This window comes from Rhinolophus sinicus, chromosome 1 (assembly GCF_057876585.1).
Source record: "Rhinolophus sinicus isolate RSI-liver-muscle chromosome 1, RSI-T2T, whole genome shotgun sequence".
NCBI lineage: Eukaryota > Metazoa > Chordata > Mammalia > Chiroptera > Rhinolophidae > Rhinolophus > Rhinolophus sinicus.
The window spans coordinates 62,170,988-62,185,086 of NC_142501.1; the positions used below are offsets into that span (position 1 = coordinate 62,170,988).

At 32.2% G+C, this 14,099-nt stretch overlaps 1 protein-coding gene across 6 annotated transcripts in view; it reads left to right on the forward strand.

The window, feature by feature from the left end:
- Nucleotides 1–7,093, forward strand: part of USP15 (ubiquitin specific peptidase 15) — a 114,150-nt gene extending 107,057 nt beyond the window's left edge. For all 6 annotated transcript variants that reach the window (XM_019732414.3, XM_019732415.3, XM_088800381.1 and 3 more), the window contains 2 exons: nt 2,275–2,363; nt 5,126–7,093. In XM_019732414.3, coding sequence (XP_019587973.1) covers nt 2,275–2,363; nt 5,126–5,308 — 272 coding nt within the window. In that variant the 3' untranslated portion in view covers nt 5,309–7,093. The remainder of the gene's footprint in view (nt 1–2,274; nt 2,364–5,125) is intronic.
- Nucleotides 7,094–14,099: the final 7,006 nt, after the last annotated feature.

Below are 14,099 nucleotides of genomic sequence, written 5' to 3' on the forward strand. Positions count from 1 at the left end.
GATGGCTCTCCAGGATGGTTAAACCAGTCTACACTCTCCAGTTGATAGATTTTTCTGTTCAACCAACTTTGCATTCCTGGGAAATCATACTTATCTTTCAGTATTTTTTATATACTCAGTTAGAATTGGTGAACTAATTTTATTTAGGATTGTTACAATTTAATTCATAAGTGAGATTGTCCAGTAATTTTTTTTTATATTGTTCATACTTTGGAATCAAGATTATAATCTACCCTAATAAAATAGGCTGGGATACTTTGTTTCTGTTTCCTGAAGCAGCTGGTAATGTATAGGAATTAACTATTCATGAAAGTCTAATAGAATTCACCTATAAAATTTCACCTATTGGGCTTTACAGCTTTAACCTTTTCTATTTATGTCATGCTTATTGAAGTCTATTCAGTTTTCTTTTTCCAAAATGTGCACATTGTGGCTTTTTCTATTTTTCTAAAAATGTATCTGTGTTTTCCAATTTATTTGATAATAGTTGTTTATAATACTCTTCTGCTATATTTTTTCCTTTTCTTGTTCTTTTATCTTTTTTTTAATTGGTCTGTCTGATTAACCTACTCAAAGAATTAGCTTTCCAGTTTATTAAATTTTTCTTTTGGTTGTTACATGTATGTATTCTATCTCATTGATTTCTTCACTTCCCTTAGGTATATTTTTCTCCTTGTTACTTTGGGTTTGCCCTGTTTCTCTTTTCCCAACTTTTTGGGTTGAATGATTTTTGCTTTCCATTTTTTTCTCCTCTATTGAAAGCTATAATAAAAGCTCTAAATTTCCCTCTTAATTACTGCTTTATCTCTATTCCATAAAATTTGAAATGTAGTATTTTTCAGTTATATGAATTTATGGCTTTTGCAAAGCTCTAAATATATGGCTTTTGTAAAGCACTCCTCCTCTTAATTTTAATTTTGTTAACAGGGGCACTGTCCATAAGACTTCCATGTGACTTAATAAATGGTCTGTTTGTTAAGTGTGTGCTTGGAAAACGTAGGTATTTTCTATTCAAACACAGAGTTATATATTTCTCTAATAGTTTAAGCTTATCAGTTGTATTAAAATTATTACCATCTCTGGTCATTTTTGATGTTTATTAGAGGAATTTATCAATACTACTACTGAAGTGTTGATTTATCTGTTTCTTCTAACAGTTTTATTCGTTGTTTTGCATTATTAGTTGCATTTATGTTTATAATGGATAGCTCTTCTTTCTCTATTGTTCCTTTTACCAGGATTGACATTTTCTTTTCCCTTTTGTTTTTCTCAAAGTTAACAAATGTTAGTCTAGCTTTTTTTTGGTCTTTTTATTCAGTCTAACAACATGTTTCTTTTCATTTGTGAGTGCAGCTCATGAGTTCAGATTGACAAATTTACAGCCCACAATAGACTCCAACCCAGAAAAACAATAAATTTGTTTTGTGAGGGGGAGAATTATTTAGAAAACATGGTTTATAAAGTGTCTCTTTTTAGAATCTACATCAGCAAAAAACTGTTTTGGGGACATTTTGCAACTTTGTTTCCTCAGTTATTGGGTAGTTTATATGAAGCATAGAATAGGAAAGAGGGCTTTTTTTTTTTTTAACTTAAAGATAGAGCAAATCTTTAAAAATTGTGCAGATTAATCGCTTTTTGCCTTCGTCTTTCTATGCACTTTTGTTAAAGACTGAAAATGATTCTGGTGTTGTAAAAATAACTACAGATTAGTGGAATAGTAGTGTTGGAAAAATACTTGTCATAGAAAATGTAAATTACGATTGAATTTCAAACTTTGCAGTCAGGGACAGACCTGGATTTGAATCCTAACTGTGCTACTAACAGCTATGCTGTTGGACAAAGAAAACTTCTCTTGATGTCTTACTTTCCCCAACTCTAAAATCACAAGAATAGTAATGATAATACCTTCTTTATGAGATAATGCATATAAAGTACATGGCACTGTGCCTGGTGCGTGATAAGTGGTAATTACCATATATTAGCGTTAGTACTGTTATTCTGTGAATAAATCTGTTCTGTTTGTCCCTGGCGTGAAAAAAGTTACGAAGTTCATCTGATATGAAAAGTATCTTAGGCACATAGATCATATGAAATTATTCTAAAAACCTTTAGTCAGTGAAATTAGTTGAATGTGTCATAGATAGGCTCTATATAGATAATTACCATATAATTTTTATAGATATTCCTCGTGCAGATGTTTTAAAAATTTTAAGGGTTCCCCCCAGGAAACCATAGATCGTTTCAGTCACAGAGGTGATTGTATCTTTCCATTAGATACTGCTTTTGCAAAAAATAAAGATGATGGAAAATGGTACTACTTTGATGACAGTAGTGTCTCAACTGCATCTGAAGACCAGATTGTGGTAAGTGTGTCTTTTCTTTTCTGAAAGTCAAAGAACGCACTTTTTAAAATGGATCTATGGGACACTGTAATCTATATTCTAGTAATTCTGTTAACTAAGAGAGACGTGCTCTCATTTAAAGAAGTGTAAAATTGGCCTCTAACTACAAATTTGTCTTCTAAATTTGCCCACTAAGAGAACTATAAATAGCAATGTGAAAATTTTTCTGGTAGTTTTCAACATGATAACTGGGGTTTTCTAAGAAAAATAATAAATTATTATTCTAATAAAAAATTTCCTCTGGAAAAATAGGTTCAGACATTTCTAGACATCGACTACTTAAAGTCAGATGCTAAAATGGAAAAACAAAATGCTTTAAGGGCCTTACCATACGTACAATTTTTAAAGTAAAGCCTTATCCTTTATGACAAACATTTAAACTCAAAATGATGTAATTAGATAAAACAAGTTATGTTTTTTTTTAACCCTGTGTATTTGTTAACTTTGATATTTTCTGAATAGTAGAAAAATGAGGAAGTTACATCTCTTCAAACTCTTGGCAGCAGTTTATCAGCCACAGCTGGAGGCAAGATACTGGCATTTGTTTTACTTCCCATCAGAGCAGATTTTTATTATCAGATATTGATTGATGTAAAGATAACTGCTATATCCTAAGAAGAAAGCTAAGGCTTGCTTGATAAATGTTTATTTTTCTATATATTTTGCATTTCTGTAGATTTTACTTATTGATCACACTATTACAAAGAGTGAGAAATAGAGTATTTGCTCATGTGATATTCCCTGTACAGAGGTTTTTTTCTTGATGTGGGAGTACTAACTGCTTTACTTTATTCCCCAGTTTAAATTATATATTCCTTGAGGGCACAGACTAGCTTTTTTCTTAGTTTATAATACTTTAAATTCTTCAACTTAATAAATTAATGAACTTCTAAGGCCAATTATTGGCATAGTTTTAGTCTGTCATTGGATGAACAGATATGAAATTTTGAATTGTTTCTCCATAGATGTTTTATATTTTTATCTTATGTATCTGCGTATATGTATATACATATAAATTATGTACTGTTGCTTATCTCCCTATAGCTATAACAAAGAACAAAGAAAGACTTGAACTCTAACATTGTTTAAATGTTTATATGCCTAAGTTAAGTACGTTTACACTTTATATTTAGACTTCTAATTTCAAGTCATATCCCTCACTTCACAATTCTGTTCTCCTCTTTAATTTGCCAGAGCATCCTGAAATAGCCTATATCCTAGTGTTGCCTTCAAATAAACAATATATGTTGTTTATATAAATAAACAATATATCCTGTTTATGTAAATAAACAATATATCTTGTTTATGTACAATATATGTATTTGATTTTACCTTGCATCTTAAAAATAATGAATCGTCATTTAGTCAAAAAATATTTGAGTACCTCCTATATGTAGGAATATTCTAAACAAGGTTAAAAGACAGATAGCTCTGATTTCAAGAGGTTTACAATCTAAAGATGACAGAGAAGCAAATCAACAATTATATATGATAAGTACTATTAAGTATCTTGGCTACATAGAAAGGGGACAGCTATCTCAACTGATTTGGGGTTTAAGGGGACAGGACACTGCAAGGAAGTTTGCACAGAGAAAGTGGTGTTTAACAGGGGTCTGCAATTACAAATAGGAGTAAATCAGACAATAGAAGCAAAGTATTCTACACAAGAAGACCAGTACCTACAGAAGTAAGTAGGCATGACAAAACATGGCATTTAGGAACAGCAGCTAATTTGGTATTACTGAAAGGAAAGACTCTTGTTAGGGACATGGGGCAGAAATTAGCTAAATTTGAAATTGAGATCAAGAAAGATGACATTCTTCATTATGAACTAAGAATAGTACATGTTTTTTTTGTTGTTGTTTTTTTAAGGTCAGGATTTAATGAGCCCATAGAAAAGTCTGAAGAAACCAGAGAGATAGAAGATCTAAGGAAAAGTAGTGTCATAGAAGCCAAAACTGTTTGGATGCAAGAAAGAGTAGTAAGGCATTAAATGCTACAGAGAGATTGACTAAAAGAACTGAAAAAGGTGTTCATTTAATTCATTTGTAGGAGGTTATTGACCCTAGTGAAAGCTATTTAATTAAAATGATTGGGACAACAGGTCACATTGAATTGAGTGTACATGAGAGTAAATGGTGAATATTAGACTATTCTGTCTACTCGCCTGGCTGTGAGGAATACTTTTTATGCCACAAAGTCCAGTAGATAAGGACCCATTAAAGATACAGTGATGTTTGATGGAGCAAAATATCCTTATGACAGTAGGAAAAGTTGGACTGCACAGCAAACATAGAAATGATTAGTATTAGTAAGAAACTCGTCTTTTCCTAAGAGACTGGAGGAAGGTAGGCATAGAATTCTATTTCATGTTAGAGTAGATTAATCTGTGATATATTAGGTTGGTGCAAGAGTAATTGTGGGTTTTGCAATTATTTTTAACCTTTCAGACTGCAATTACTTTTGCAACAACCTAATAGTTACATTTATTTATCTGTCCAACTAACTTATAAGAGAATAAAAATGTTAATTCCTGTGTATTCTTCCTTTATGTATAGAAGGCATTTTGTATTATTCAATTTTAGTAATTTCCTTTTGACCATGTGTGGTTTTTCTATTTGATTTATGCTCTGTCACCAAAATTGATTACCAGCTAAAAACTCATATTTAACGTGATCTTTGAGAATCATAACCTTTTTGACATCCTCTGTTTATTTTAACAGTCCAAAGCAGCATATGTACTCTTCTACCAGAGGCAAGACACTTTCAGTGGAACTGGCTTTTTTCCTCTTGACCGAGAAACTAAAGGTGCTTCAGCTGCCACAGGCATCCCATTAGAAAGTGACGAAGATAGCAATGATAATGACAATGATATAGAAAACGAAAACTGTATGCACACTAACTAATGGAAGTCCTAGAAGCCATAAAAGAGAGACTTTCCTGCTGGTGGTTATCTATTGAGATGATGAAGTTATCCACCACATTAAACAAAAGTCTGAGATGGGGAGTTTCAGATAACCGAATGTAAATCCTTTATCAGATTTTAACTTGTGCAGTACTTGAAGTGAAACACAATGAAAACTTTAACAGAAATTGTCTCTTAATACATTTACAGTCTTGTATTTACAAGCTAAATATATATAGGAAATCACAAATAAATCCCTTTTAAGTTTGCTGCTGTTTTGATGAATTATGTTTTCTTTAATTTTTGGATGTGAGTTAATTGATGAGAAATGTTAAATTTGTGGATGTTGGTCATTTATTTTGCTCTAATAATACTGCAAGAATTATGGCTGAACTTAGTTTTTCGATAATCTAGTTCATGTACATTAGGCTGCCATATATACTACTATAATATTTAGCTGCAGTATCAATGTGGCATAAATACTGCAGTAGTATTCTTAGAAAACCAAATTTTCAAACTATCCCTGGTAATCATTGTGGGCCTATTAAAAAAACAAATCATGATACGAGAAACAGTCTTGAAAAAGTTATTTCCTTTTGTAGTATCATTAAAAATCCAGAATATTTTGTTCATCTTACTGCTACTGTGGAAACAGGTTCTAGATTTCATACTCCATCTAAAGTCATTTAAATGTAAGTATTTTTACTGCTATTGGGATCTATTCCTTAGACATTCAGATTTTTGACTTGCTTTAAAATGCATATCTTTAATCGGGTGTTAGTCCAAAATTAAAATTTTTGCTGTCTGTTTTTCTCTACCCCATTTTTTTGTAATTTGGCAACTTTTAGCTCTTCCAATTATTGTAATGTAAGGGCAGACTTAATAGTATTCTGTATCCATAGTAATACATCAAGCGTAGGATGAGAAAATTTTTTTTTTAATATACTGGCCTTTAAATCATTAATGGACAATTGGCTTTAAAGGTAGGTCTGTTAACTTTCTTTGTGTGTTCCTGATGGAATCACCATAGCCTTACAGCTTTTCTCAGAAGGTAACTTGCTATAAGACAATTGGCATTTGCATGTTCCAGACTCTGAACCTGTATAGTATATAAAGCATACAAACCTTGAATTTGATTTTAGTTCACCACATTCAAGGATCCAGAATGCCAAAAATATGTGTGAACATTTGAAACATTTTTCATTTGCTGCTTTTTCCCTTTGATCTAGTTGAAAGAATGTATTGTCAATTGGCATACAATACTGCCTTTAATAGAAAATCTAAATGCTGGGGCACATTTTACATTATCGACTACCTGAGAAATTGCTTTGTGTCCCACTGTTATTAAAGCAAAAAGTATAATGTTCTTCACTTGAACTAATCAAATACAATAGATTATAAATTGTGTATTGTACATAAAAGTTCACTCTGTGAGTGCACATTTTGGTAAATTATTTATTTATGTTAGCATTTAAAAGTTCAAAAAAAAAATGCATCTGACCAGGATAAATGAGGTATGTTGATCATGGCTTTGCTTTATACCTTGATATTAAAGCTGGTTTTCATCCTGGTATTTTAAAAGCTGCTTTGGGTTTTCTTTTTCGTCTGTTCTTTTTTTCTTTTTCTTTCCTTTCTTTTCTTTCTTTTCTTTTCTTTTTTTTTATTGTAAACTAACCTCCTGCATGACAGAGGTTAAAATTTTGTCTGCACTTGAGTTCACTTGGGTTTACATTTGAAATGTGCATGTTTATTTATACAGATTTCAATAAAGCTATTCAAGGCCTTATTTAGTCTTTTATTTCTTATTCTGAATCTTTTGATAAAAATCCTGTTTTATGGGTAGGTGACTATACGCTAGACTTTTTAGTTATCATATCGTTAAAAATAGAAAGAAAAGCACATCAGACAAAGTGAATCCTACTGTTTAAGGACATGTTTAAAATTGATTTTTAAAATTTAAACATTCATTAAACTAATGTTTGTGTACCTACTAATCACTTTTCTCTAGTATTGAGATAAAGTCGTAAACATATATCCCTGCATTCACAGAGCTTGCAGTCTTTCTGTTACCTACTGATAGACTATATTTCTTTTTTCTGAGTTTTAAAGAAAAGCCAAAATTAAGTTTTTCAAGCCGTAGATTGCAGTCTGCACCCTAATTGTCCATAGAGACCATTCCTTTTTAATGCCTGTAATTAACTTCTAGTCCCACTAGGTGTGTTTTTTAATTGGAAATGATGTTAATAATGCCAGATGCAAAAAAATTAACTAAAAATAGTGCTTATCTATACTGTAAAATTAGGTATTCATAGGTAATACAGGGTAATAGGAATATATCCAGTCTAGAATTCTACTTCTAACTTTGCTACTTAGTAATCATGACTTTGAACTTAATCTCTCCTAGTCTGTTTCTTTACCTATAAAATAATTAATGATAAAAATAATAGCATTTATTGAGTACTCACCATGGAACAAGTACTATGTTAAAGTGTTATATATATACAATCTCATTTAATTTATTCCCACAATAGCTATGATATAGGGATAGTCATTATTCCCATTTTTTATATGGAAAAACCATATGGTATCAAGCAATTAAGCAATACTCTCAAATTTATATGATTACTATGTGGTAGAGCCAGTATTTTATCCTCAGATACATGTACTACCTCCCACTCTTGTAGTGTCTGCCTCACAGGATTGTTGAGAACTCAGATGAGATCATGTATTTTATGGGAAGGTACTTTGTAAACTATGTGGTATACTCATTACTGATTTCTTCAGTCTAAATAGAAAGTCATCTTGAAGTCGATCACTTGGCTTCCAAAAGTACCTTCAGCTCAGTATTTTAATAAGAAACATACCAGCTGGAATATTGACCAACCTTTGCCTTTTAAAATTAACTTAATTCAACATATGTACATTTATTACAATTTTAATTACATTTTAAATGTCAGATGGCATTCTTTTTTCTTGTTCATCCAACTCAAACGTGCTCTTCTTTACATTTCCCCAGATGCAACCCTGATTTTCAGGACTTGCTTCTTCACCTATAATTCAGTTTTAAGTAAACTTTGTGAAAAAGCTGCAGTCTGATGCTTTATTTAAATGTCTTGCTTTCTCTTATAATTCATTTTCTTTTAGTAGTCCTATGGTTATCCTTGCTTTCCTGGCAACTAGATATGAAACCACACAAAATACTGATTTGGGCATGAAGAAAATCAGGAAGTACTAAAGCCACTGATTGATACAGTGTGAGGACAGTGCTTTTTCGTCAGCTAATTTCATTAAGGTGAAGACATAAAAAGGAAGCCAGGACCCTGTGAGACCAAATGAGGGGAGTCTCCTTCAGTGGCTTACCAAAAGGGGGCTCGGAGGGTGGCATCCAGTAGAGCCTTCTACCCCAGAGAGGAGGAATATAGTATCATTGGTGCATGGTGATAATGAAAAGCAGGCCAACTTTTAGTCCGTTTTATTTAAGTTTTTTAAAGAGAATGCATTTCATTACTGTCTGCTTCCCACCCTTCCTATTTGATAAGCTTCTGATCTTTGCTTGTGCAGTGTGGATGAGCACATTCTCTCCAGTTTAGTTTTTAAGATAGAAATGTGAAGCATTGTTGTGCATTATGGAAAGGGATAATAACTTCTCTAAAATCTCAGAGGCATGAGAAGTAAAATAAATTTCTGTTTTGGAGCCAAAGAAGAGTACTGGAAATCTTTATTCATATTTTTTGCTCTACAATGAAACTTGTTTTTCTTTGAGCCAGATTCTCTTGAAAATATAATTTTGTTGATAACTCCCCAATAATTATTTTAAATGCTAGAGGACAGAGAAAGAAAACAGGAGAGTTTGTTTATATCCTTGTTGATTTACATATTAAATTGCAGAGCTATACTATATTGTTTTATTATCAGATTTTTCTAATGAAAAATACATATAATTTTTCTTGTAAGCATTATTCTAGGTTTGGGGGGGCATTTCAAATCAATCTGTATGTTTTTCATGTGCTTACTTCATATTTACTATGTATTAAGCAAAGGAATTTCCAAAAAGCTCAGACAACAAAACTTTCATTTAAAACTGGGTTAATTATATTCAATTTTTTAATAAGCTATATAGAATAGGTTTTTGAATATTAGAATTGAGACGATAAAATGTACATGGTAAAATTCAAATATTGATCAAGCCTTATTTGCACTAATGATGGGGTAAAGAATTTTAAAATGGATAATATAAAACAGACAGTACAAAAATTATTTTTGACAAATATGTGCATTCTCACCCCACATCATACCATTGTCTAATTATATCCCAGCTCTGCCTTTGGGAGCCTGGAAATTGCCAGGGTAGTGAATGGAAAAAACTCTAGGTTATTAAGCAAATCCAGAAAGTCGATAAACCAAGAAAAATTAAAATTTGATATATTATTTTGGACTAGGCTCAAAGAACAGGAGAAAATCAGTCAAGTGGGTTTCAATGTAATTTTTTTTCTAGAAATGTCTATTAAATGTGATTTATATAAAGCAGCTAAAAATGCAGCTATCTCTTTGGAAATTGTTTTTTAAAATGGAAATGCTGTAAAAAGACTGCACATTTTTAATATGCACAAAAATCAACTATTTTAAATGTTTAAATTGTATTGCTACTTAACTATGTTCTGTAGAAAATCATGGTTGAAGTTGGTGCTCATTTTGCTCAGAATTTTCCCTCATATCAGGAACTTGTAGCTTGTTCTATATAGTTTGGTGAAACAAAAAATAGTTCATTTGCTGTGACCTTTAAGTCGATTACCAGCTGGAGTTAAATCTACATACATAAAAGTAAAACAATAAACATGGAAACACCCCAAACAGTCTTTTCCCATAATGTTTATTTACATTTTTCTCAGTAATGACAAATTCTTAACATTTACCAAACTGTTGTTTTAAACCTTAAATATTACACTGCTTTTTAATTCTTAGTTAAAATCTTTTAGGATTCTTAAACTTTGTAACATCTTGAACAGAAGTCTCTCATTAAAACTTTTTTTTTACAGTATTTTAAACTTTATAAAGGACACTGTAGGTTAACACACATTATAATTCCTTATTTCTCCTCTGTGCATTGATTCTTAGGTATACTAGCTTATAAATAATTCAGACTCAAGTATTTGAAGTGTTCTGCTTATGTCTGGCCCTACATGTGTGCCTTCAGTCTTTCATCTGGCCTGCCTTCTTCTGACCTTGAGTTCTCCATATAACTACTGAAAATATTTAATTTTCTTTATAGTGAGAACCATCTTTCTATTAACATCAAGTGGGCAATTTATTAAATCCTCTGAGTTCATCAGAATTAATTCCATCATGACCTAATTCATTTCCCACAAGAAGCTCAAGACGCCCAGGTCATTCATTGTCAATCCCCTAAACTCCCTAATTCCTAGAATGAATTATCAGTGTCCTGTAATTACTTAAGAGAAAGCAGCCTACAACATGAATTATTTTAGAATTGTTCTCAGAAAACCAAAAAATACATAAATATGGAAAAATTACAAGTTTTTAATTTGAGTAGGAATTTCTATAAGACTTAAATATTGAGTGGCTTGAATAAGATAAAACTCTTCAATTTATACAACTCAGAATTACATTCAATTTTGAGCCATGTATCTATTATTTGAGTTGAGGTAATACTGCAGATTCACACAGTAAACATCAATAATCATAGATACTTGGGTAATATTTTGGTGGGAGACAAATATATGGTAGGAAACATTTTATATTTAGAATAATTTTACCACAGCCATCTCTAAACAAGTCATTTGCTTCTGCATTTCACTTTTCTCAACCATAAAATGATACAAGTTTCTTGCGAGGACTGAGTGAGTTAATGGATGTGGAGGTGTAAACTTCCCGGTTTTGCGAAAAAGGCAGTATTTTCTATCACAGGGCTCTATTATCACTAATAAAAGACTTCGCCAATGCTTCCATTCAAATTCAGCTTTTGAAGTTATTCAAGTGTATATATACACATACATTTTTAGCAAAAGAATCAGTAGTATGGGTCAAATTAATATTTTTTCATTTGTTTATAAATTTTTTTCCTAGTTCCTATGGAAGACTTGGAGCAGAAGTCTTGGTGTGATGGTAAGCTTGAAAATTAAAATTTCATCATGGGTACTAGAATCCAGTTATATACTGACAAATATGATTTTAAAAGCTACTTATGAGCTTAATTTCACAGCTTTTACATTTAGAACCTTTTCTCTGCCTTCAGTAGACATGGATTATGTTCTTTTCCCCCCAATTTCATAAATCATTATCTAAAAATCATTCGAGTTAAAGATTGCGTTTGGATATATTTAGTGACAATTATAGGCATTTTAATTTAACCAGTATTAAATAACTGTGCACGTCATGGCAGACCAAGATGTAGCATCTCTTTTGAAAATATACATTCGGATCCACTCACAAGATTATGTCTCCTGGCCACTACTACCTTCCTGTCCCAGTCCATTCTCTATTCTGTCACAGTGATCTCCATTAAAAAGAAAAAAACAGATTCTGTTCCTCTCTTTAAAGTTCTCCTCTAACGCCTCCATGTAAACAAAAGATTGGTTTGGCACATAGGCTCAAGAGTTAAACCACCTCAGTTCTGGGCCTACCACTTTTCTGCACATACGTCACTTCTCTGACTCTCACTTCTTCTATTTCCAAACTAGAGCAGCTCCAGGATTTTCATCTTGGAGGGCTTGGGGTGAAAGTAGGATTAGAAGGAATGTAAGACTCCCTTATAACTGCGTATTTGCTGAGCAAACATGATTTTTCTCAGACTACAGTTTACTTGTGCTGAAGGGCTATTTATAAACTCACCATCCACATGAGCCAGCCACTCCTGGCACTGAGTATTACCTACCTTTCAGAATGATTGGATCATTATGAAGAATACAGCAGGTGTTATTTCTAATAAAGTAGTACCCAAATGTGGGGATGATCTTTCTTTACAAACGAGAGTGATTATCACTGTACAATATCATTTGCACTCAAGTTCCAATAAACTTTCTTTAGGAAGAAAATAAAAGAGTAGGCTAACAATTAGTCCACTGATTCTTTGAAAAGACCAATAAAATTGATAAACCTCTAACCATAGTGATGAAGAAAAAGAGGACAAAAATGACCAATATCAGAAATGAGAAGAGACATCACTACAAAATAAACATATTACAAGAATGAGGGAATATTACAAACAACTTTAAATTTGACAACTTAGATGAAAAGGACAAATTCATGAAAGAGAAAAACCAAAAAGGCTCACTGAAGACAAAATAGATAACCTGAACAGTCCTATAGGTACTAGAAGAATTGAATTTGTAGCAAGTCTCCCAATAAAGAAAACCTCCGGTCCAAATGGTTCCACTGGAGAGTCCCAACATATGGTCTATCCTTGAGAATGTTCCTTGTGCACTAGAAAAGAATGTATGGTCTAGTGTTCTAGGATGAAATGTTCTGTAAATTTCAATTATGTCCATTTGGTCTAACGTGTCATTTAAGGCTGATAGTTCCATATTGATTTTCTGTTTGCACAATCTATCCATAGCTGTCAATGGCATATTTAGGTTCCCTACTATATTGCATTTTTGTCAATTTCTCCCATTGGTTCTTTTAGTAGTTGCTTTATATATTTTGGTGCTCTCTGATTGGGAGAATATATATTGACAAGTGTTAATGTCTTCTTGTATTGTTCTTTTTATCATTATGAAATATCCACCTTTGTCTCTTGTTACCTTTTTTTTATCCTGAAGTCTGTTTCATCAGATATAAATATGGCTACACCAGTTTATCTCTGGATTCCATGTGCTTGGAGTATTGTTTTCCACCCTTTCACGAAATTTGAGTCTGTATTTCTCCTTGCAGCAAAGATGTGTCTCTTGAAGGCGGAATATGGTTGGGTTTTGTTTTTTGATCCAATCCAATCTGCTATCCTGTGCCTTTTTATTGGTGAGTTCAGTCCATTTACATTGATATATAGTTATTGATACATGAGAATTTCCTATAGCCATTTTATTTTTCATTTTCTGGTAGTTCGGTGTCTCCATTGTTTCTTTGCCTTTATGTTCCTGTCATTTTAGTTTGGTGGTATTCTATGATTTTTTTCCCTCTCTTTCCTCTTTTTTTTATATTATGTGTGTCAGTTCTGGATTTTTGACTTTATGTAAAAGAAAGTTTCATATATATAGTAGTCCTTAAGCATGCATCTTATCTCCATTCCACTTTGCAAATTCAGACCTTTACCCCCTTTTATAGTTTTGTTGTCACAAATTATCCCTATTTGTACTGTGAGTTCATTTCAGAGTTGCAGTAGCAAATTGTCTTCTTCTCTTTCTGTTTTTACCTCCTTTACCCTTTAAGTTATGTTTAAGTGTATAGTGCCCTATTCTGTGTAGGGGTTGCCATTTTCTGCTTCTGTCTGTCTTTTAGTAATCGTACTCATAGTTTTGTATCCTTTAATGTTTTGTTTCAGGTTGAATAGCCTCCTTCAGTATTTCCTGTAATGCAGGACTTGTAGAAAATTCCCTCAGCTTCTGTATGTCTGGAAAGATATTTATTCCTCCTTCATAAATAAAGGATAGCTTTGCTGGATATATTATACTTAGCTGGTAATTTCTCTTTTTCAATAGTTTGAATATTTGATTCCACTCCCTTTTGGCTTGTAGAGTTTCTGCTGAAAAATATGATAATCTAATGGACTTTCCTTTGTAGGTTACAGTCTTCTTTTCCCTGGTTGCCTTGAGAATTCTTTCTTTGTCGTTAATTTT